At 43.3% G+C, this 26044-nt stretch overlaps 1 protein-coding gene across 3 annotated transcripts in view; it reads left to right on the top strand.

The window, feature by feature from the left end:
* Window positions 1–26044, top strand: part of LOC110528476 (plexin-A1) — a 388596-nt gene that overhangs the window by 224202 nt on the left and 138350 nt on the right. For all 3 annotated transcript variants that reach the window (XM_021610568.2, XM_036984053.1, XM_036984054.1), the window contains exons 7-9: window positions 938–1091; window positions 1786–1885; window positions 14105–14219. In XM_021610568.2, the coding sequence (XP_021466243.2) occupies window positions 938–1091; window positions 1786–1885; window positions 14105–14219 (369 nt within the window). The remainder of the gene's footprint in view (window positions 1–937; window positions 1092–1785; window positions 1886–14104; window positions 14220–26044) is intronic.

The raw sequence follows: 26044 nt of genomic DNA, 5'->3' as shown, positions 1-26044 counted from the left end.
TTAAGCAATTTTGACAAATATTTTAAATTAGCCCATTTAGGTCAGCAGGTCTTAACATTAATCTTCTGCATTATATGATTTACACTACAAGACCAAAAGTATGTGAACACCGATCTCGACAAACCATTTCTGTATGGACATCATTTTGTTCACTGGTGCATTGTCATGCTGAAAAAGGAAAGGGCCTTCCCCAAACTGTTGTCACAAAGTTGAAGCACAAAATCGTCTAAATTTCATTGTATTATGTAACTTAAGGGAACTAAGGGGCCTAGCCCAAACCATGAAAAACATCCCCAGATCATTAATCCACCTCCACCAAGCTTTACACCACTCCAGTCGATGCTTGGCACTGTGCATGGTGATCTGTGGCTTGTGTGAGGCTGCTCGGCCATGGAAACACAGTTCATCAAGCTCCCGACTAACAGTTTTTGTGCTGACGTTGCTTCCAGTCAGTTTGGAACTCGGTAGTGAGTGTTGCAACCGAGGACAGACGCGCTACGTGCTTCAGCACTCGGCAGTTCCGTTCTGTGAGCTTTTGTGGCCTACTACTTCGCCAGTTTGTGGCTGAGCCGGTCCTAGACGTTTCCACGTCACAGTAACAACACGTAGTTGACCGGGACAGCTCTAGCAAGGCAAACATTTGACAGACTGACTTATTGGAAAGGTGGCATTCTATTATGGTGCCACGTTGAAAGTCACGGAGTTCTTCAGTAAGGCCATTCTACTGCCAATGTTTGTTTATGGAGATTGCATGGATGTGTGCTTGATTTTATACACCTGTCAGTAACGGGTGTGGCTGAAATAGCAGAATCCACTAGGGTTGTCCACATACTTTTGTATATCTAGTGTTTATTACATGTCCTTCCATTAGTCTTTCATGTCTCCACATTATCTGTCTTAATAATATATTCCCTATATTCCATTGATTTGTCCCCAGCTCGTGCTGGAGGCGCGTAACGTCCCTGACCTCTCTGCGGGAGTCAACTGCTCCTTCGAGGGTTACGTGGAGACGGATGGGCACATCCAGGGGAGCCTCATCTACTGCCTGTCCCCCTCGGCCCACAACGTCATCCCCATTACCCGAAACAAAGGTGAGAATGCCGCCCGCCCGGACCCTTTATTCAACAAGGTAGGCCAGTTGAGAACAAGTTCTCATTTACAACTGCGACCTGGCCGCTTGTCTCTGCTGGTTAATGGAGTAGTGGCTGGAATGAAATAAACGGAACAGCCTTCATGTGTTTGATACCATTCCAATCATTCCGTTCCAGCCTGTCATTATAGTCCTACGGTCTCCCTCCTCATCTTCCCAATAGCCTTGACCAGAATTGCACATTTCATGGCTTTTTTTTTACATAACTCAATATACTTTGAGTTTCTCTGTCACTACCAATGTTATTCCCCCTAATTGCTCCCCAAGCATCAAGATTCTATATGTATCGTCTCCAATGTGATATCTTTAAGAGAGTTCAGAAGCAGGTCCATTACCATGTGTTATACATCTTTATCAGTTCTAATGCAATCACGCCACAATGACACCACTGATGCCTGTGATGTATCTTCAAAGCTTGGAGATGAAGGAGCCGTATATATTTAGATTCCCAGAAGTGACATGTTTAAACTTGAGAATTCCTAAAGCAGATTTTCTATCCACCATTATGTATTGATATCAGCTCTAATGTGATTTAATGTTCCCTGTGACTCTAGGAGATATTTCTACCTGACTTATTCTCTCAATAGTCTCCAATGCATGACATAAGTTGCTAAGCGATGCATGTGTCTCTGTAGGAGACAAGCGCATGGTGAAGCTCTACCTCAAGTCCAAGGAGACAGGCAAGACGTTCGCCGGCGTGGACTTTGTATTCTACAACTGCAGCGTGCACTCGTCGTAAGTTTTCTATGACGTTTATTTTTTTCCTTCTCTTCCTTCAGTTCTGTTTTCCCCTTGGTCCTCTTGTCACACTGCCCTTGAGAGGGCGCAGTATGCCTGTGAGCCTGAACACACATCCCCACCCCCCTGTAACCTCTGTGCACGTAGGTGGCTCATGTTACCACCACTGAGTAAAAATCGAACCCTCCATATATGATGAGACATCCAAGATGGTAATTTTAGCCAAGATGAGATCCAAGATGGTAATTTTAGCCTTATGATCATAACCCAGCCTACTGTAGCTGATAATAATATCATTATAATGAATTAATCGCAATTGACGGTCTCTGGTATTGGTGCCCAAACGTACTCCTAAAAAGTTTATTACCTGGGTTATACTGTACATATCAAAATCTGCCGAGCATAAGCTTTGTGCCGTTGTTAGTGTTTGTAACCTCTTTCCCAGGCTCCATTGCTACTGCATATGGGGGCTCGTCCAGGATTTGTTTCCTATGAATATGGTAGTTGATAAAGTCTTAGCTCTGCTGTGCACAGATATTTGAGTGTTCAAAATACACTTTTGTGGTAGAGTTTCTGTCACTGACATCCACCTGAGGGGTTATAAGATTGGTTGTCAATTTGAAAGTTGCATAAACACATAGGCTAATAAAAAAAAAGCCATGGACTTTAAGTTTGTGCATTTGTGGAAAACCCTACATGGGAGATGTTAGATAAATGTATGAAGGCAAATCTGCTCATCGTTGCAAAGCATTATGATATCACAGTTGCACATGCTGATTCGAAGGCTTTGGTGGATGATGAAAAGGGTCCTACTGGTGGTAGAGTACACCCCGTAGACGTGCGACAGAGAGGTAGAACTAAAGGGAAAATGGGAACAACAAAAAGCACAGGGAAAGGTAAAGCCATTCCATTGAAAGAGATGGCGCTGGAAGCGTGACAAAGTGAGATAGATCTGGACTCCGAATCAAATCAGACCATCCTGCACCCTCAACAGCATTTGATCTTGGTCGGAACAGCCGGCTTGTACCACCTTTCAACGAAAGGCGGATTGACACATCCCTAAAATGGCCACGAGACATTTGGTCACTGCTCCTCCAAAGTGTTTATGAGTGACTTGTCTGTCCGAACAACGCATGAACAAGGGAATCAATATTCGGAGAGCCTGTTCCTGTCCTGCCCTTGACTTTGGTGCAGGGCATGTGATGTCCATATCCTCTTTGTCACAAAACTCCCTGATCTTCTCAAAAACATATGTTTGTCTAGCTGTGTCCAGTCCAGGTGGTGCTTGTACAGGCAGACCATCTATGGGAGGAAGGGTGTCAGCGTCCCACAGCAGCTGAAACCTGGTCCCGACTGAGTCCAAACGCTCCTTGGCGACAACAACACCAGGCTCCAGAGCATCGACGCTGTAAAACAGGAAATAACCAAAACAATTGAAGAGGTTACAATCCTGCACAACATCAATTCACCTCCCAAGTTTATATAAGAAGAATAACCTCATATAAAGCAATGAAAATTATATTCACTGCTGGTACTGCTTGAACTATGGCAGCCGCCTGAAGTATGGTATTGTTGCCATCCATAGCTTTTTCCACCAGCACCGTACCATCCTCCAGTCTAACCAGCTGTGGGATGTTGACCCCTGTCACAGTGCTGTCCTTCACATCACCAGCAATCTCAGACAAAGTGTTCACTCTGGTCTTTCTATAGCGCTGCTTGATGAGGCCGGAGCACCAGTCAGGGGCAAACTTGATGTGGCCTATGATCAGGAAGTGAAGGTGCAGACTGTGGTGGAGCTTGTGCATGGTCTTGCCAGGCACAATACCAAAGCACAAAGGTTTTCTTGTTTTGGCCACTGCAGTTGCGAGGAGTTAAAAAGTAGATGGGACCTGGCTGCATAGGGTCAGAAGGATAGTGCACCTGCAAACAACAAAATAACATTAAGATAGGTTAATGAAAATAAAATGTAATGTAAAATGTAATATTGTTTTTTAATGCATCATTATCAGGTAAGTTTCACTTACCTACAAATGTGCAGAGCAGCAGCACTGCATACAGACACATCATCTTGGAAACTAGAAGTTAAAATGACAACACACACGTGTTACGACTACACCTACCTCTGGAAATTACAGAAATAATGTGAAATCATTAAAAGTTGTGCCAATTATGTTGGAGGTCAATTAAATAATCAAAATGTGTGTTTCATGCTTTACATACCAAGGTCAATTAAATAATCAACATGTGTGTTTCATGCTTTACATACCAAGGTCAATTAAATAATCAACATGTGTGTTTTATGGTGCTCCTTTTGTCACATGGGATGGCAGCAGCTTTCCACCAGTGTTTGTGTCCTGGGTGGCATCCTGGTAATAAATCAAATCAAATGTATTTATATAGCCCTTCGTACATCAGCTGATATCTCAAAGTGCTGTATAGAAACCCAGCCTAAACCCCCAAACAGCAAGCAATGCAGGTGTAGAAGCACGGTGGCTAGGAAAAACTCCTTAAAAGGCCATAACCTAGGAAGAAACCTAGAGAGGAACCAGGCTATGAGGGGTGGCCAGTCCTCTTCTGGCTGTGCCGGGTGGAGATTATAACAGAACATGGCCAAGATGTTCAAATGTTCATAGATGACCAGCATGGTCAAATAATAATAATCACAGGCAGAACAGTTGAAACTGGAGCAGCAGCACGGCCAGGTGGACTGGGGACAGCACGGAGTCCTCATGCCAGGTCGTCCTGAGGCATGGTCCTAGGGCTCAGGTCCTCCGAGAGAGAGAAAGAAAGAGAGAATTAGAGAGAGCATACTTAAATTCACACAGGACACCGGATTAGACAGGAGTAGTACTCCAGATATAACAAACTGACCCTAGCCCCCCGACACATAAACTACTGCAGCATAAATACTGGAGGCTGAGATACTATTGCTAATACTATTGCATTATCCTCTGCTGCAAGTCCTCATGCTTCAGGTGTAACCTGTGGTTGCTTGGGCTAGCTCTCTTTTTGATGGGAGGCATTAGACCATTTTCCTTGTATGACTGGTGGAGGAGAGTCAGGCGTGTTCTACGGATGCTGAAAGACAAATTCCAGATACAAATATTTTGGCATTATTATACAATAGATAGCCAGTTGTGTCTGATGGTGATTATGGCTAACTAGATGGGTCATGTAATCATCTGGCGAAGTGCAGTCATTTGTTTAAACATGCTAGCTAAACAATGAACCATAATCCTAATCAATAAAGTACCAGCAATACAAACCTATTGTCATAGCTAGCTAAAGTTAACCAAATAGGTTCAATGTTAGCTAGCTAACATTAGGTTATAACTAGCAATGCGAAATGGCATTCTGAGAACATTACTAAACACAGATAATAAACGTAATGTTAGCTAGCGAGCCTGCCGTCTAGCATCAGTTAGCTTTAACTTGCAATGAAAACAACTTAATGACAAAATTAGAAACGTATAATATCTGAAGCAAGACTCTTACCCGTATACATGGATAAATGCTTCATGGCAGACTGCAACCATTTTCATTAAATAAGACATCCTGTGTCATTTCTGTTTATATGTACAGCTTGCTTGGCCTGTTGTTGTCAAGTCACTCTGGTTCACACTGACCGTGTGCAATGCCATAAGAATCATCTTAAGCTTTAGCCCCCATCCAAACTCTGACTATTTTACTCTCCCTAGCAGAGCTGGTTAGGCTGTTTTCATGTTATCCAAATCAAACTTTATTTGTCATGCTTACTGTGAAATGCTTACTTACAAGCCCTTAACCAACAGTGCAGTTAAGAAAATATTTACCAAAATTGTACTATTTTACTTTACTTTTACTTTTAAGTAAAAAAAAAAAAAATGTAATAAAAAGTAACAAGAATAAAGAGGCTACATATATATATATATATATATATATATATATTTTTTTTACCTTTATTTAACTAGGCAAGTCAGTTAAGAACAAATTCTTATTTTCAATGACAGCCTAGGAACAGTGGGTTAACTGCATGTTCAGGGGCAGAACGACCTTGTCAGCTCGGGGATTTGAACTTGCAACCTTCCGGTTACTAGTCCAACGCTCTAACCAATAGTGCTACCCTGCCGCCCCATATACAGGGGGTACCGGTACCAAGGCAGTGTGCGGGGGTACAGGTTAGTTGAGGTAATTTGTACATATAGGTAAGGATGGATTATGCATAGATAATAAACAGCGAGTAGCAGCAGTGTACAAAAGGGAGGGGGGGTCAATGTAAATAGTCCGGTGGCAATATTATTAATTGTTCAGCAGTCTTATGGCTTGAGGGAAGAAGCTGTTGAGGAGTCTTTTGGTCCTAGACTTGGCTCTCCGGTACCGCTTGCCATGCAGTTGCAGGGAGAGCTTTGTGGGCTTTCATCTGACACCGCCTATTATTTAGGTCCTGGATGGCAGGAAGCTTGGCCCCAGTGATGTACTGAGCCATACACACTACCCTCTGTATTGCCTTACGGTCAGATGCCGAGCAGATGCCATACCAGGTGGTGATGCAACCTGTCAGGATGCTCTCAATGGTGCAGCTGTAGAACGTTTTGAGGATCTCGGGACCCATGCCAAATCTTTCAGTCCTGAGGGGGAAAAGGTGTTGTTGTGCCCTCTTTACGACTGTCTTGGTGTGTTTGGACCTTGATACTTTGTTGGTGATGTGGACAGCAAGGAACTTGAAATGCTCGACCTGCTCACATTGAGGGATTGGTTGTTGTCCTGGCACCACACTGCCAGTTCTCTGACCTCCCCCCTTTAGGTTGTCTCATCGTTGTCGGTGATCAGGCCAACCACTGCGGTGTCGGAGTCGTGTTTGGCCAGGGAGTACAGGAGACTAAGTACACATCCCTGAGGGGCCCCAGAGCATTGGTGACTAAGACAGTAAGCCAAAGCTTACTGACACGGCCATATTCAACCAGTGTTGAGCGTTCGTAAATTCATCAGTTATTCTGCACTCTGGGTCTTCCTTTCTGTGGCGGTCCTCATGAGAGCCAGTTTCATCATAGCACTTGAAGAAACTTTCAAAGTTCTTCAAATTTTCCATATTGACTGACCATGTCTTGAAGAAATGATTGACTGTCGTTTGGTGGTGGGAAAAGTACCCAATTTTCAAGTAAAGATACCTTTTAAAAGAAAATGACTCAAGTCAAAGTTAATCACCCGGTAAAATGCTACTTGAGTAAAAGTCTTAAAGTATTTGGTTTGTACTTAAGTATCAACAGCAAAATTATATATCATTTAACATTTATTTTATTAAGCAAACAAGATGACAAATGTATTTATTATTATTATTTTTTTACATTTGCAGATAGCCTGGGGCACAGTTCAACACTCAGACATAATTTACAAATGAAGCATTGTGTTTAGTGAGTCTGCCAGAGCAGAGGCATTAGGGATGATCAGGGATGTTCTGTTGATAAGTGCGTGAATTAGGTAATTTTCCTGTCCTGCTAAGCATTCAAAATGTAACGAGTACTTTTGGGTGTCAGGGAAAATGTAAGGAGTAAAAAGTACATTATTTTCTTTAGGAATGTAGTGGAAAAAGTAAAAGTAGTCAAATGTATCAATAGTAAACTACAGATACCCCAAACAACTACTTACGTAGTACTTTAAAGTATTTTAACTTAAGTACTTTACACCACTGCTTATTTGAGCTGTTCTTGCCATAGTATGGGCTTGGTCTTTTACCACACAGGGCTATCTTTGTCACACTGGTATAAAGGATTTGGAAACAGGCACAGGAATACATCTGGGTTTTTAATACACCCAAAACAAACGCGGATACAAAACACTGGGATGTACCCAAACAATAGAGTGAGGGTAAACCTCGTAGAACGACACAGGACGATACCCGGAATACACAATGCACAAAACATGCAGCACAGGCTGAGACGACGCATAGGTACTCACACGACCAATGGACATGGGAACAATAATCAACAGCCCAATGGGGAAACAAAGGGGATATTTATACAAACACAATCGGTGAGAAATTGGAACCAGGTGTGCGTAATGAGTGCAGCCTACAAGGCCGGTGATGTCGACCTCTGGAACTGGTCAACATAATGAGCAGCAGTACCGGAGGGGATCCGTGACAATCTTCTGTACAGTATACCACCCCTACCTTGTCACAGCACAACTGATTGGCTCAAATGCTTTAAGAAGGAAAGAAATTCCACAAATTTACTTAAATCACTTGTGCTGCTTGCGCGCTGAAATCCACAATGTATGGGGGAGGGTGTAAGGGTTATGCTAAATGTTGATGGAGTGACAGATCAGCCAGTTAAAAACAAGCGGTTGTTTGGTCTGGTCCTGCCATAGCTTGCATCCATGTTCCATTCTGAGGCGCTGTGAAACCAGACGTTTCGACAGAGAGAGACCCTTTAGTTCAAACACAACCTTTTACAACCCAGTCTTTAGCCATGACTCTGGAGGCACCAGCTTAGTAAAAATCTAAACCACAACCAGCCATTCAGGACCTCTGGGGTTGGCTCTCCCCAGGCTAGATGCACTTGTCCTGTGGTGTTAGGGCAGACTAGACCCCCTCCCCCATGGATGAACCAGAGTGGAGATAGGTTGTGCCTGCTGTGGTATTAGCCGCAGGGCAGCAGATGGCCAGTGGGCCTCATAGGTTCCTCAAAGCCCAAAGTCGAGTGTCCCCCGTGCCAGTCAGACGAGCCTCCTTGGAGAATGGGCCTCATCACAGTACCCCCCTAGCACATACACACACAGCCCACTGATTTGGCCAGTTGGTTGAGGCCGGTGTGGTGGTAACAATTTTAAGGTTGTGGGTTGGACCCCTGCTAAGGCCTCTTAAGACACCTCTTCAATTGTTAATGCTACTGCAATACTGGGGTTCATAGTCGTAATATTACCCACAAATATGATAAAGAGCTTGTGTAACGGAGTGGACATCATAATGTCTACAATATAGAGGTGACACGCATCTATGGAGATGACGGTGATCGATGCAGATGGCAGAGTAAATCACATTGGTTGGTAAATCTAATTCAGGGATTTGGGTTATGGAGTGGACATTTTTTTTGTAATAACAGGAGTCTACGGAGTTGACGAGGAAAGATGCTGAGTAGATGAGAGACACAAAGTGGTTTATATATTTATATGCAAGCATAAACATAATTCATGCCGGAACACACACTCGTATACACACAAACTCTATCCAAAAAGAGCTTCAAAAGCAGTCATCATATTTCAACCCTTGTATCCTTTCTCTCTCTTCTTCTATAGATGGAATTACAATCACTCTCGCCAAGGGATATGCTCGCCCGATGTTGAAAGACATGGATACATACTGATACATTATCCCATATGAATACAATATCTACCCCCACACCTACCCAGCATATACACACCACACCCCATCCTCCCACCCCCCATACACACACCATCCAGCCATCCCCCATATACACCCTAACCACCAACCCCCCATACCGACACCATCCATACATCCCCCATACACATAATATGGGGACTTGTGGATGGTGTGTGTATGGGGGATACACACACCATCCACAATTCCCCATACACACACTACCTACCCTTTCCCCATACGCACCAAAAACACACACCCTCCCTCCTTATTTATTCTACTGATACGTCTTGGGCCTGCGATTTAAAAAAATAAATAAAAAAATCCATACTTTGCATATCAATATTATTCTAATTAGAAATCCCACTGTTTCAGTTAAGGTTGGAGAGATTGAAATAGAAAATCACCCGCGGCCATGATTACTTCTTAATTAAATGTTTCCATCAAAAAAAATCCCATTTACAATTTATTAAGACTAGGGTGGAGAGTCTGGAAATGAAGTAGGGTTGATGTCTCAACTAAGATCTCTAAGCACCTTTTTCCTGTAGTTAATTTTGTTCAGGTACTGACTGGGTCATCTATTGTGTGATTGAGGGTCCTTACAGTCTAATTCATTATAAAGACGCTGCAGGAAACTGTGTCATACTCTCTCCTCCAGATATGGAAAAGGTGTGGTTTGGAGATGGAGGTACACAGAGACAAAAAGAGGTAGAGACTTTGAGTGTGTGACATTATGAACGAGACTTTTCCATTTGTCTCTGTGACTATCCTCTCTCCTCACATTTCCTACAAGATCCTAAATGCTTCTCATCTGATCTTAACATTGGGGCATATGCATGCCTCCACAATAAGCACTTGCACTTACATCTCCTGATAAACATTTTGGGCCAAAGCAGGCATTTAATCATTGAAGAAAGCATAGAAGAGCATCCACGTTGAAGGTATTTATCTTACTGCTATTTACACCTTTAAAAAGCACTATTAATTTGAAATAAAATGCACCTTCAGAATAAGTCATTTTATCAAGTCTATAATGTTAAAGCGATCGAGGTTTGAAGTGTGGCTACATGGAAACATGGCTTCTCCATTGATGGTTGGATTGTCACAAGGGGGTCCATTTATCGTGGCCCACCTCCAGAAAGAAGTTTGGGGGTGGGAGGGTATCCTCAAATGGCCTTGGGTGGGTATCCCCGAAGTTCAACTGTCTGGATGGACACTAGCAGGGGGAAGCAACTAGTGAGTTACTGGGGGGCTCTATGTATAGGCCTGCTTCCAGACCAAAGGAGTAGTGGTCGGGGATCCCCAAATGGGGCCTCTGAATGGAATTGAATGGACAAAAACATACGTGGTACCCTCCCTCCTTCCCCATTAAGCTATGGAACTGTTAATGAGCTATTGAATTCGTGCTTCCTGAAGGAGGTAAAGAATTGGTAAATGGTAGGTGGTCCTGGCATGCTGCTCTCCTGCTCGTTATACCAAAGACCTAAGACACAAACAGAACACACATTTTCTTTAATGAATAAAAGAAAGGACGAAATAAAAGGATCTTTGTCTGGTAGATGTATAGCCTACATTTAAAGCTAGTTTGGGGATTTGACCTAGAGCCTGTACTTTGTGGGGACCTTGCATCGATCCCCGCGTAATGGCAAATCCTGCTGTGCTAAAATGGTGTCCTGCTTTTGTCATTATTAACATGCTCATGTAATACAAAGAGTGGTCATTGTCTAAGCTACATAAACTAGCCCCTTTTTAGGGATAAGCCCCCTTTTTTTCAATTTTCGCCAAAATGACATACCCAAATCTAACTGCCTGTAGCTCAGGCCCTGAAGCAAGGATATGCATATTCTTAGTACCATTTGAAAGGAAACACTTTGAATGTAGGAGAATATAACAATAGATCTGGTAGAAGAAAATATTCTACCACCATTTTTGAAATGCAACAGAAAGGTCCAAAATCTAATTCCGATGGTGTCGACAAGAGGGCATCAGTGTTTGCAAAGTTTCAGACTGATAACTTGAAGTATGAGCAAGCTACATGACATTTAATGTGAAGTCACCCAGGTACATTTGGGAAAATTGTGAAGGAGACATTTACATGACATTTTTTCTGCAAGAATATCATCAAAACTGTATACTTGGACTTTGATTTAGCTTTTCCATATTGTAAGTTCAACATTTGCAAAACACCAATTTTTCATAACTTCATAACTCTCCATATTTTTGTAATTTTTGTCCAAAAGGAAAAGGCTTGCTGTCGCACAAGGTTAGCAGCTACATTTTTTGGTCCACGGTCAAACGACCACCCCTCATCAATGTCAAACGCTCCCTAAAACACTTCTGCGAGCAGGCCTTTCTAATCGACCTGGCCGGGGTATCCTGGAAGGATATTGACTTCATCCCGACAGTCAAGGATGCCTGGTCGATCTTAAAAGTAATTTCCTCACCATCTTAAATAAGCATGCCCCTTTCAAAACATTTAGAACTAACATATATAGCCCTTGGTTCACTCCAGACCTGACTGCCCTTGACCAATACAAAAAATCCTGTGGCGGACTGCAATAGCATCGAATAAGCCCCTTGATATGCAACTGTTCAGGGAAGTCAGGAACCAATACACGCAGTCAATCTGGAAAGCAAAGGCTAGCTTTTTAAAACAGAAATTTGCATCCTGCAGCTCTAACTCCAAAAGGTTTTGGGACACTGTGAAGTCCATGGAGAATAAGAGCACCTCCTCCCTGCTGCCCACTGCTCTGAGGCTAGGTAACACGGTCATCACCGATAAATCCATGATAATCGACATTTTCAACAAGAATTTCTCTACGGCTGGCCATGCTTTCCTCCTGGCTACCCCAGCCAAAGCCAACAGCTCCGCACCCCCCGAAGCTACTTGCCCAAGCCTCCCCAGCTTCTCCTTCACCCAAATCTAGTAGCAGATGTTCTGAAAGAGCTGCAAAACCTGGACCCGTACAAATCAGCTGGGCTAGACAATCTGGACCCTCTCTTTCTAAAATGATCCGTTGAAATTGTTGCAACCCCTATTACTAGCCTATTCAACCTCTCTTTCGTATCGTCCGAGATTCCTAAAGATTGGAAAGCTGCTGCGGTCATCCCCCTCTTCAAAGGGGGTGACACTCTAGAGAGTTGAACGTTTTACATTTTAAAAGCCCTCCTCTCATTTCTTTCTACATTGATGAATCACCCTCCTGTTTTGATGCTGGAATAAGAGGCCTGTTATTTCTTTACAGAAATGCTAACATAGAAGCAAGCAAACCATTTGGCGAGATAGCCTAACCTGGCCTAATCAAGCCTCCTCCCATTTGTTTCTACATTGATGAATCGCCCTACTGCACTCATGTCAGATTAAGAGGCCTGTGATTTCCTTAGCCGCCCATTGCTCATTCTTAATGGACAGGCTCTCTCAGCACAATGCTACATTTGTCAATTAAAGGCGCAGTGGGATTGAATTAAAGCCTGGGCCTCTGATCCTTACAAAGAGGGGGGTTGCTGGAACAACCGCTTTGAGAACACACTTAACAAAGGAGCGTCCTAATTGATCCAAATGAATCTGCGTCTTGTTTGATGGATTCAGATTGCATCCGACTTTAAGAGCTCTGAGAGATAAAACCCTGTTACTCATGCCGGCCGTAGAATCAGAAATGCTGTTTTAAATGAGGAAGCATACTTTGGTGCGTGTTGTGTTTGTACGGGTATTGATTGAACTAGATCTGTTAGGTCCATGCAGATAATATCGAAAAGGAGAATTTCAACCAGGAGAGAATTTCAGTCTGGTTTTAGATTGTCTGCTTTTGATACATTTCATGATTATTTTTGTTTTTGAAGTTGACAGTTTGACTTAATGAAGTTTGTTGACTGACACCAATTGGCTGCCCTTTTCAATACAGTCGAAAAGATAGATAAGTAAGTAACATGTTTTCTCTTATTTTTTGTGATGAAATCATTGGCTTTGTAGAGCAGAGAGTTCAATTCCTATTTTTGGTGGCGATGAAGCACCAGTGTCTCACATCAATAAACCAGACACAAGGAGCTGTCAGATGTCTCCATTCCCACCTACACACACCACTGCATGAGCACATACACACACCAGCCCAGACTCCCCGTCGATACCTCTGTCCCACGAGGCATCTAGACAGGGCCCTTGGCTACACCCCACCCGTCTTTATCCTTCATATCTCTCCCTTTCTCTCCCCCTTTTCTCCATCTCCCCCACAATATCTGCCGTTTCCCACTCTCACTCAGAGAGACCCACCTGCTATTGATCTATATTCTCTCTTTTATTTCCCTCTGTTCATCCCTCTCCTCCCCTGGGCACCAGGGCTAAAGCAGGTGCATTTAAATAGCGATGGCTCTTAGCTGGAGGATGAAAGGGGCTGTAGACAAAGGTGAGGGAAGGTTTAAAAGCCATGGGGAGAATTAAACAAATGGGGGATGGATAGAGAAAGGTGGAGGTGAAGACTGTCAACGGGGGAGAGAACTAGGTAGAAAACAGACAGAGGTAAAGATAAAACATTTAGGGAGAGAGGGTAACTTGATACGGAGAGGCTATAGAACAGCATAGATATGGGGAGACGAGGAAGATATTGAGAGAGGGATACTAAATGTGTACAGAGAGGGGGAGAACAGTTAAGAGAAGTGAATATCGAGATAAGTGAGAGACTGAACAAGAGGACAGGTAGATTATGGCTAGAGAGAGGTTAAGGGTCGTAGCAAGAGATGTATTTTATTTATTTCTTTGTTTGTTTGTTTCATTCTGACGCTGCATGTGCCCAGCCCATATGGCTTGGTACTTCCCATCAAGTGTTTTCTGTGTCCCCTAACGCTCTCCGTCCACCGTCCTCCCCCAGGTGCCTGTCGTGTGTGAACGGTTCCTTCCCGTGCCACTGGTGTAAGTACCGTCACATCTGCACCCAGAACGCCAGCGACTGCTCCTTCCAGGAGGGCCGCGTCAACATGTCCGAGGTGAGTGTCACACTATTTCCTGTCCCTCCGTCACATACCCCAAGTTCAACATTGTTTTTTTCCTACATGACTTACGGAGTAGGGGATGTTAAACCCACATTTGTGACCCACTACCTGGATTCGGTCCTTTGTAGCAATATTTGAAATTGTGTTTTTTACATTGGATAGAAGTAGAGACTCAGAGCTAGAAAATAGTATATCATACACTGCAGATGGGAAAGTAATTCTGCTTTGAAAGTTGATAAACTTGTCACCCCACTTTTGATAAAAATGGCCGTGAATGTTTTGGTGCACCGACTGGAGAGCCCTTCTTTGTCTACACCCATTCAGCATCGTTCACACCCTCTTCATCCTCACCCCTCTTTAAAGTTTTACATGTGAGGCCATGTGCTAAACAGAGTGAATAAGGTAGTGTAGTAAATAACCAAAGATTTCAAGACTACAAGTGGTGAAAGTAGTAGCAAAAAGCTGCAGTAAAAATCCTTGGCCTATATCCTAATCTAACTTTGGTGCAGGTCATGTTGTTCTTCACATTACCGTCTCTGGTAAACACACACTGTATCAAATAAAATCTATGTTTTTTTATCACAAGCAAATCAAATCAAATCAAATTTATTTATATAGCCCTTCGTACATCAGCTGATATCTCAAAGTGCTGTACAGAAACCCAGCCTAAAACCCCAAACAGCAAGCAATGCAGGTGTAGAAGCACGGTGGCTAGGAAAAACTCCCTAGAAAGGCCAAAACCTAGGAAGAGGCTATCATCAAACCTAGTTGGTTAGCTTTAGCTACGTGCAGATTCATGCACGGTGCATGGTAGCACAGGACACAGAAGGTGTAAACAGTACAGTGAAATGGTTACTTGCATAGTGGAGTCTTTTGTTTAGACATGTAGATTGCTAGCTAAACAATGAACCATAATCCCAACTCGTACTACCATGCACCGTGCATGAATCTGCACGTAGCTAAAGCTAACCAACTAGGTTTGATGATAGCTAGCTAGCTAACATTAGGCTATAACTAGCAATGCAAATGGCTTTCTGAGATATAAATAATATTACTACACAGATCATACTTGTAACATTAGCTACCGAGCCAACCAGCCAAAGTTAGCTAGATAGCTAACAGTACGCTTTATCTTGCAATGGAAACAACTTTCTGAAAAAATTAGAAATGTATAATATCTGAAAATGTAGCCAGACTCTTACCCGTATACATGGATGAACGTTTCTCCTTCTGTCATGGATGCCATGGTTGCCCAATAACACTGTTTATCTGTGTTTCTTCCCCATCACTGTCATCAGAAGACTACAATGTCTGGTTCATTGAAAATGTTTTTACCTATTTCAAGGATTTCCTGATCATCTGATTCATTTTCAGAGTCCCAGAGGGTCGGCATGGCACGATCGTCCTCCAGAAAGTAGTCCATCACACGATAACGTCTGATAACTTCAGGGCCACAATGGCACGATCGTCCTCCAGAAAGTAGTCCATCACACGATAACGTCTGATAACTTCAGGGCCACAATGTTGAGAGCAGTAGCAAAACTTTTTCATTTTTTCATATCGTTCAAAAAAGCCGCAATAGAAAGGATTTTCTACACATACTGAGAGCTCATGTTCTAGACAGAAGCATGCTACATGGCAGACCAATTCAAACTCATCTCACTGCTTGTCTAGCCCACCCATTATCTCAGCCAATCATGGCTAGCAGGAAGGTTCCTGACTTTTTCCGTGACTAAACCAGCTAGGCTCGTAATTTAACAATTGTATTTGTATTTAAAGAGGGCATACAAGTGTGTTAAGGCACATGAAAGTTCATGTTCCAGAAGGCATTTCTGCCAAAAAACACATGTTGATATAAAAATGAAATACAATTAAAACGCCTCCTTTTGAAGTAGTGATGTGCGACATATGCCTCTTCTTGAAACGAGTCATATAGAAGACTGTGTTAATTCACTGAGCTAAAGTCTTGTAAATTCATTAAGACTTGGTTGATGTAAACCCGCTACACAAGCACGCCTGTACACTAACCTTATGTTAGTGTATCACACACTAACCTTATGTTAGTGTACAACTAACCTTGTGGAGACACAATTCAGTCCCGTTCAAAATCCTATTTTCCATAACCCGTACCCTAACCTTAACCCTAAACCTAGCTCCTAACCCAAATGTTAAGTAAACATTTTTTATTTTTATTTTTATTTTTTTCACAAATTTTGCGATCCTGATTTTGGTTGACCTCCTTTTGAAAACGCCAAAGGTGAGTAAGTTTGTAGGACCGCTGAAGGGAGTGTCCCAACAGTTTACACTTTGAAGTGTAGGAAGAAGCTGATTGTTATAAATTGTAATGATGCTGAGATGTCCAGAGGAGGAGTTTGTTTTTGGGGGCAACTTTTTTTTTGTATCCCCTTTTTCTCCTGATATCCAATTGGTAGTTAGTCTTGCCCGTCGCTGCAACTCCAGTATTATATCCCTAGTCCAGGACTAGGGAGAGGCGAAGGTTGAGAGCCATGCGTCGTCCAAAACACAACCCTGCCAAGCCACACTGCTTCTTGACACACTTCTCGCTTAACCCCTGAAGGCAGCTGTACCAATGTGTCGGAAGAAACACTGTACAACTGGTGACGCGCGTGCATGTGCCTGGCCCGCCACAGGAGTCGCTAAAGAGCGATTTGGCAAGGTCATCCAGAAATAGCATTTTACCTTTTGAGGACTAACAAAATGTCCCCGGTTGGTCCAATTTTTGTTTATTTTACTAGAAGAATAGTTAAACATGTCACACACACACACACACACACACACACACACACACACACACACACACACACACACACACACACACACACACACACACACTCTTATGCATTCTCATCCTTGCTGCTGAGCTCCATTTGTTTATGGCTGACTGGGAGCTATTGGCAACGCTGCCTGTATACATAGCGCCAGGCAGTGTTTCTGTTTCCTGTCCATAGGAAGGCTGAATGAATAGATATGTAAATGTAGCGTTGTTCGACATATCCAAATGTAACATTAGCATAACAGTTCATATCAATCACGCATCTCCCGCCTTCACGGCCACTCGTACAGTGGAATACCAAGTGGGACCGGCAATGTTTGTCACATACACATAAACATAGATGCACGCTCATGAAAAAACACATGCTCAAACACTGGAGCCCATTCCCTCCCCCTACACATAACATACACACTCTTGCACAGCTGGTTCCTTTTTCTTCCCCTCTCCCATCATAGTCCTGTATACACCATACATCTCTTACACACACACATGTATGCGCACACACACACCCTGTCTCTCTAAACACTTATCTTGTACGTAGACTTATTGTCAAATATTTCTGAATGCATATCCACTGTCCAACCAATTGACTGACAGTCATGCTTTACTATTAAGCATAATCCATCTGATTCAGCCTGAAACACACACACACAGACAGACACACACACACACACACACATTCCTGTGTGTTTACAGTCCAGCTCTGAGCTTCCCTTTTTGACCGTTCCACCTAATCTCTAGACAGGATTACAGCCTATGCAGGTTGGACAGCCTTCTTATTTACAGACACATCTAATTTGTCAACCTCAATTCAATTACATACAAACCCTCCAACCGTAGCGGTGTATAACATTAGCGGAATAGCCTAGCATTAGCAATGTAGCGGTACCATAGCAGTGCTAGCCCGGACTCTGGCTCTCTGGCCAAGGAGCAACATGGACGTACCTTCACGGCTCGGAGAGTAAAAATGATGCGGATTAGCACTCCCATCTGTAATACATGGGGTGTGCTGGCTACTCTAGTATGTTATGTTTGTGGTTGAGAGGAACTGAGGGGGAAAGGCCTGATTAACAGGAAAGGCCTGTGGGGAGGGAGAGGGGGATATGGGGAGGAGGAGGTCTGTGCATGAAGGCAGAGAGAGGGAGGGAGGGAGAAGGAGGCAGGCAGGCATTGAGAGATGGGGAGAGATGTGGAGGAAGGGAGAGGTCTGTGTGCTTGGAGGGAGAGGTCTGTGCATGGAGGCAGAGGAAGTGAGGGAGAAAGAGGGAGGCAGTCAGTGAAAGATGGGGGAGAAAGAGAGAGAGAGATGTGGAGGAAGGGAGAGGTCTGTGGAAAAGGAGAGAGGGGGAGGGAGAGATGTAATGAAAGCGCGTGCGCGTGCCGTCTCTGGGTCTTATCTCAGCGAAGCACAACCAAAACAGGAGATCCAGAGGGGGATGGAGTAATATCCCCTCCCTCTATCCCCTGTCTAGCTCCCCTTAGTGTCTATTGCTCAGGAATATCTATTTTCTTCCATTTCACTTCCTCAGCCATCATCTATCCCATCCTTTTTATCGTTCCCTTCTTCTTCACTTTTCTTCAAATTGTCATCCCACTCTTTTCTCTCCTATTGTCTCTTCCCACTAATTTATCTTATTCTACCTCCCTGTTACTCTCCTCTCCTCTTATAATTTCCTTCCATCATGCTTTCTCTGCGTTTTCCTCTCCTCTATCTCTCTCTCGTCCATTTTCTCAGGCCAGACTGGGCAGTTCTCTCAGTGAGTCTGTCACGGCTCTCTCATTTATAATCTTTAGAGCTACTTTTTGTATAAGCCATAATAAAACAATGATTGCCAGATAGAATGTATCTCCTCACTGCTAATTAGACCATAGATCAAAGCGACACCACGGAAAGTCGTGCGACGCCTTGCCCTGCCACCTCTCTTCTCTCCATACCTTCTTACTCTGAGATGTCTTCCTTTCTTCACCTTTTTTATTCATTCATATCTTCTTTCTTTCTTCTCCTTTTGATTGTCACTCCTTACTTCCTCTATTTATTTACAGTGGGGTAAAAAAGTATTTAGTCAGCCACCAATTGTGCAAGTTCTCCCACTTAAAAAGATGAGATAGGCCTGTAATTTTCATCATGGGTACACTTCAACTATGACAGACAAAATGAGAGAGAAAAAAATCCAGAAAATCACATTGTAGGATTTTTAATGAATTTATTTGCAAATTATGGTGGAAAATAAGTATTTGGTCACCTACAAACGAGCAAGATTTCTGGCTCTCACAGACCTGTAACTTCTTCTTTAAGAGGCTCCTCTGTCATCCACTCGTTACCTGTATTAATGGCACCTGTTTGATCTTGTTATCAGTATAAAAGACACCTGTCCACAACCTCAAACAGTCACACTCCAAACTCCACTATGGCCAAGACCAAAGAGCTGTCAAAGGACACCAGAAACAAAATTGTAGACCTGCACCAGGCTGGGAAGACTGAATCTGCAATAGGTAAGCAGCTTGGTTTGAAGAAATCAACTGTGGGAGCAATTATTAGGAAATGTAAGACATACAAGACCACTGATAATCTCCCTCGATCTGGGGCTCCAGGCAAGATCTCACCCTGTGGGGTCAAAATGATCACAAGAACGGTGAGCAAAAATCCCAGAACCACACGGGGGGACCTAGTGAATGACCTGCAGAGAGCTGGGACCAAAGTAACAAAGCCTACCATCAGTAACACACTACGCCGCCAGGGACTCAAATCCTGCAGTGCCAGACGTGTCCCCCTGCTTAAGCCAGTACATGTCCAGGCCCGTCTGAAGTTTGCTAGAGAGCATTTGGATGATCCAGAAGAAGATTGGGAGAATGTCATATGGTCAGATAAAACCAAAATATAAGTTTTTGGTAAAAACTCAACTCGTTGTGTTTGGAGGCCAAAGAATGCTGAGTTGCATCCAAAGAACACCATACCTACTGTGAAGCATGGGGGTGGAAACATCATGCTTTGGGGCTGTTTTTCTGCAAAGGGACCAGGACGACTGATCCGTGTAAAAGAAAGAATGAATGGGGCCATGTATCGTGAGATTTTGAGTGAAAACCTCCCATCAGCAGGGGCATTGAAGATGAAACGTGGCTGGGTCTTTCAGCATGACAATGATCCTAAACACACCTTCCGGGCAACGAAGGAGTGGCTTCTTGAGGAGCATTTCAAGGTCCTGGAGTGGCCTAGCCAGTTTCCAGATCTCACCCCCATAGAAAATCTTTGGAGGGAGTTGAAAGTCTGTGTTGCCCAGCAACAGCCCCAAAATATCACTGCTCTAGAGGAGATCTGCATGGAGGAATGGGCCAAAATACCAGCAACAGTGTGTGGAAACCTTGTGAAGACTTACAGAAAACATTTGACCTCTGTCATTGCCAACAAAGAGTATATAACAAAGTATTGAGAAACTTGTTTTATTGACCAAATACTTATTTTCCACCATAATTTGCAAACAAATTCATAAAAAATCCTAGAATGTGATTTTCTGGATTTTTTTTCTCATTTTGTCTGTCATAATTGAAGTGTACCTATGATGAAAATTACATGCCTCTCATCTTTTTAAGTGGGAGAACTTGCACAATTGTTGTCTGACTAAATACTTTTTTGCCCCACTGTATACACTGAATATACCGAACACCTTCCTAATATTGACTCCCACCCCCTCCCAGAATAGCCTCAGAACATCCTCAATTCGTCGGGGCATGGACTCTACATTGTGTCGAAAGCATTCCATAGGGATGCTGGTCCATGTGGACTCAACTTTTCCCACAGTTCTGTCAAATTGGCTGGATGTCCTTTGGGTGGTGCACCATTCTTTACACACACAGTAATCTGTTGAGCTTGAAAAACCCAGCAGTGTTGCATTTCTAGACACAATCCGATGCCTCTGGCACCTACTACCATACCCTGTTCAAAAGCACTTAAATATTTTGTCTTCCCATTCACCCTCTGAATGGCACAATCCATGTCTCAATTGTCTCATGGCTTAAAAATAAAAATAAATTACCTGTCTCATCCCCTTCATCTACACGGATTTGAAGTGGATTTAACAAGTCACGTCAATAAGGGATAATGGCTTCCACCTGGACTCACCTGGTCAGTCTGTCATGGAAAGAGCATAATGTTTTGTATACTCAGTGTACATCTCAATTTCAACCTATCTCTCCCTTTCTCTTCTCCCTTTTCCTGTCTTTCTTTTTCCCCCTACCCTCCTCCCTTCATTCCTCTCTCCCTCCCCAACATTTCTTTGCCTTTCAGTGGGAGAAGGAGACAAGCACGGGCCATGTTTAATAAAATATAAACCTTTCCGAGAGGGAGAGAAGATAGAACAGAAAGAAGAGAGCGAGAACATCACTCTTCTCCTGCACCCACTTCAGTACCTCTCTCTGGTATCTCCCCCTACACACACACATATATATACATACACACGAACACACATACGCCCCACGTGATAGAGGGAAATGGTCAGATTGGCCTTTATAGAGGAAAGGGAGGAGAGAAACAGAGGGAAGAATAGAGAACCTGGCAATAAGCCGCAGATTACATTGTGACAATTTATTTTAAAGAAATTCTCGCAGGATTTAGAGAAGGAAGGAGGGATGGGTTGAGGGAGGAAGGAACCGGAGACGATGGGTGAAGTAGCTGCGGGCTTCCAGATGGACCGTAACTCGACCGTTACAGACCGGCTCTTCCTTGTTAACCCTCCACTCAGCACCACGGTTGACAATCACATGACTCGCCGATAACACTAGTTCCTAATAACAACCCATCCCTTCCAGAAATATATGAATGGAGACTTGTTTCCACTTCATAATCCGATTTCCTTCACTTTAAACACAATCGTTGAAATATTGGTTGCTCATCTTGTCCCCCCACACTCCTCTCTTCCCTTCCACCTTCTCTCTCCTTCCCTCTCTTTTCCATTCCAATAAGCAGATCAGTAAGTCACATCCTGTACTGACTGCTGACAGCAATGGTACAATATGTACATGCATATATATAACAAATGTAATTCACAGCCTCATCACTGTCACACAGTTCCTCAATAACGTTCCCACACACTCATGTTATGTATGTCGCTCCTTTCCAAGAAAGAGAGGAGTGAAAAAAAGCAAAGAGAGGAGTGAGATTTGGATCTGGTCCCTGAATTATGAACAACTCTCCTCTCCTCAGATTGTATAGTTGCCTGTACTCGTCTATTTTTAGCCAGAACGCTCATCCGTTTATTTTCTTTGTCCTTTCCTGTTTTTTTTAACACGATAAAAGTGAGTGGCTTCCAAGTAGATAACTCATTTAAGAGCTAACTTATGCTTTTACTTGAAAGTCGAGGTTGCTGCAGTACCTGGCAAGCAGCTTCAATGGCACAAACAGAATGTAGTGGAAGCAAGGCTCCTCAAAGCGGGCCCTGGTCCAGGATGAATCTTAGACAGCAAACAGTATGCTAACATTTATTTTCTTTACTGTAATCAAGTGTAAAAAACAAAATCTGATTTTGAGTAGGGGAAAAATGTAATGTAACGGCAGCAGATGTTTGCCATGACATGTTTCGACCCCAAACCAAGGCACATCTTTGTTTTTATCCACAGTGACATTGTGAATACTGCATCCTTGACGTTGATCAGGTGGTCCTCCATAAGTCACACCCACCTCTTTTTACAGCCAATGAGGACTGTTGAAATAAATTCCTTAACCACTTAGACTTAATTGAGAGCTATTCTCTTTTGTTCACATGCACAAACTGCACACACACACCCACACACAAGTCCCTGTGTGTTTAGTCACAGTAGATCGCTGTGGTTGAATTATTCAGGGTGTATTAAATGTTGATTTCCACAGACCCTCTGAGTCTCTAGCCTGCATGCCTTAATGGAGACCACAGATTAATATTGTATCCTTCCAGTCAGCGAGACTGAAGGAGATGGAGAGGTACATGGAAGAAAATAAGGTAGGATGCACAGTCACAGAGGGAGAGACTGGAGGAGAGGCAGATTTGAAATGAGAGAGGGGAGAGACAGAGAGGGTGATATTGATGAGAAGAGAAGTAAAGGCAGAGTACAGATGAGAGAAAGACTGAGGGAGAGAGACTGAAGAGACAAACTTTGGGTAGAGGGAGATTTGTATAGGTAGAGTGAGGCTAAAGTAGAGGGGGATGGTAGAGCGAGAGAGGTATTTAAAGACTGAACGTGATGAAGAGGCAGAGAGAGAGGGTGATAAATAGACTGAAGGATACTGGTAGGCAGAGAGAGAGGAGTGCCATTTGCTGTCGGTCTCGTGAGGTTTCCTAGCTGGCTCTGTTTTGTGCAGGTAAGTTGTCTACACTGATTCCATCACTTCCACCATTTCGCAGCCATGCATAATATATTTCCTAGCCATCATAGAGCAGTGGTTCCCAAACTAGGGGTCGTGAGCCCATGTGGGGTCGCCCAATATGAAATGGATTTACAAAATCCTTAAAACATTTACAGTACCAGTCAAAAGTTTGGACACACCTACTCGTTTTTTTCTTTATTTTTACTATTTTCTACATTGTGGAATAATAGTGAAGACATCAACACTATGAAATAGCACATATGGAATCATGTACTAACCAAAAAAGGGTTAAACAGCCTGATTTTTCCTTGATGACAGCTTTGCACACGCTTGGCATTCTCTCATCCAGCTTCACGAGGTAATCACCTGGAATACATTTCAATTAACAGGGGTGCCTTGTTAATCTACACTGATTGAAGTGGATTTAACAAGTGACATCAATAAGGGATCATAGCTTTCTATGTCATGGAAAGAGCAGGTGTTCCTAATGTTTTGTATACTCAGTGTATATCTCCCCTCCTTTCTTGCGATTGCTGTCTCCCCCCTTTCTCTATCTCTCCTTCTGTCTCTCACCATTCTCTTTCTCTCCAATTCTCTGCCATTTATCTCTCTCGCTGTCGCACCCTCTCTCTCCTCTCTCTCTCCCTCCTCCCCCAACCTTGCTCTCTCACACCATTCTCTCTCACTTACTCTTTCTCTACCATTCCCCCTCTCTCTGCCCCCCCCTCTGCTCCACTATTTCCGGGAAGCGGGAGTGGGCAGACACCCTCTGTCCCTTTCATGGTTCAAAGTCCCTTCCGCACTCCTTCGTTCCTCTCTACTCCTGCACGTTGCTCGCTTATTAAGTTGTTTCTCTCTCTTTCTCCTCTTTTCTTCTCCTCTGCCACGGTCAGTCTGTTCCCCGTCGAAGACGCGTCTTTTTGCAGCATAAAGAGAATACCTCCGCTGTCCCACCTAATAGATCTGACAAAAATAACAGGGAGAGCGAGAGAGAGGAGACACACACACACACACACACACACACACACACACACACACACACACTGCAGTCGATCTGGATGACAGGAAGCTCTTGTATCTCTCCCATATTAGATGTGAGCCCTGTGAAGATCATGCTGGATCAGTTGGAGTTAAAGGTGAGGCTGCCTGCTGGGATAATGCTCCTCTAAATACCCTCTTTGAATGTTGCCCTTAAAGCTTTGATTCATTGGAAAAGTTTAGAAGGCCCCACATTTGTCCCATTGTTGAATAATATATGTATGTTATGGTAATTCTCAATACCTAACCTTGGTATTAACATGTAACGCAAAGATTGCGTGTGCACAATGTTGAAATGATTCCATCACAACTCTGATGAGAAGCCTCTTATAATAAACTCATTCTGAATGGCTGACATAATATAGTATACAGTGCCTTTGGAAAGTATTCAGACACTTTCACTTTTTCCACATTTTGTTACGTTACAGCCCTTATTCTAAAATGGATTTACATAAAATAAAATCCTCAGCAATCTACACACAATACCCCATAATGACCCAATATTTACATAAGTATTCAGAGCAAAAACCAAGCCATGAGGTCGAAGGAATTGTCCATAAAGCCCAGAGCAAGGATTTTGTTGAGGCACAGATCTGGGGAAGGGTACCAAAACATTTCTGCAGCATTGAATGTCCCCAATAACACAGTGGCCTTCATTATTCTTAAATTGAAGCCATTGGAACCAAGATTTTCCCAAGATTTGGCAGCTCAGTGAGAAGGGCCTTGGTCAGGGAGGTGACGAGGAACCCGATGGTCACCGAGCTCTGGAGTTTCTCTGTGGAGATGGGAGAACCTTTCAGAAGGACAACAATCTCTGCAGCACTCCACCAATCAGGCCTTTAGGGTAGAGTGACCAGACAGAAGCCACTAATCAGAAAAAGGCTCATGACAGCCCACTTGGAGTTTGCCAAAAGGCCATGAGAAGCAAGATTCTCTGGTCTGATGAAACCAAGATTGAACTCTTTGGCCTGAAAGCTAAGCGTCACGTCTGGAGGAAACCTGGCACCATCCCTATATTGAAGCGTGGTGGTTGCAGGATCATGCTATGGGTATGTTTTTCAGCGGCAGGGACTGGGAGACTAGTCAGGATCGAGGCAAAGATGAACAGACCAAAGTACAGATCCTTGATAAAAACCTGCTCCAGAGTGCTCAGGTCCTCAGACTAGTGCAAAGGTTCACATTCCAACAGGACAACGACCCTAAGCACACAGCCAAGAACACTCAGGAGTGGCTTCGGGACAAGTCTCTGAATGTCCTTGAGTGGCCCAGCCAGAGCCCGGACGGACTTGAACCTGATCAAACATATTTTGAAGAGTTCTGAAAATAGCTGTTCAGCAATGCTCCCCATCCAACCTGACACAGCTTGAGAGGTTTTGCAGAGAGGAATGGGATAAACTCCCCAAATACAGGTGTGCCAAGCTTGTAACGTCATACCCACGAAGACTTGATGCAGTCAAAGTACTGAGTAAAGGGTCTGAATACATTTTAATATTTATTTTTACATTTTCCCCCAAAAATGTAAACCTGTTTTAGCTTTGTCATTATGCTGTATTGTGTGTAGAATTATGAGGGGAAAAATCTATTTCACAATAAGACTGTAACCTAACAACATGTGGAAAAAGTCAAGTGGTCTGAATACTTTCCGAATGCAAT

Source organism: Oncorhynchus mykiss, chromosome 7 (genome assembly GCF_013265735.2).
Source record: "Oncorhynchus mykiss isolate Arlee chromosome 7, USDA_OmykA_1.1, whole genome shotgun sequence".
Classification (NCBI taxonomy): domain Eukaryota; kingdom Metazoa; phylum Chordata; class Actinopteri; order Salmoniformes; family Salmonidae; genus Oncorhynchus; species Oncorhynchus mykiss.
The sequence above is the reverse complement of the archived record's forward strand: the minus strand, read 5'-3'. Positions and strand labels throughout refer to the sequence as shown.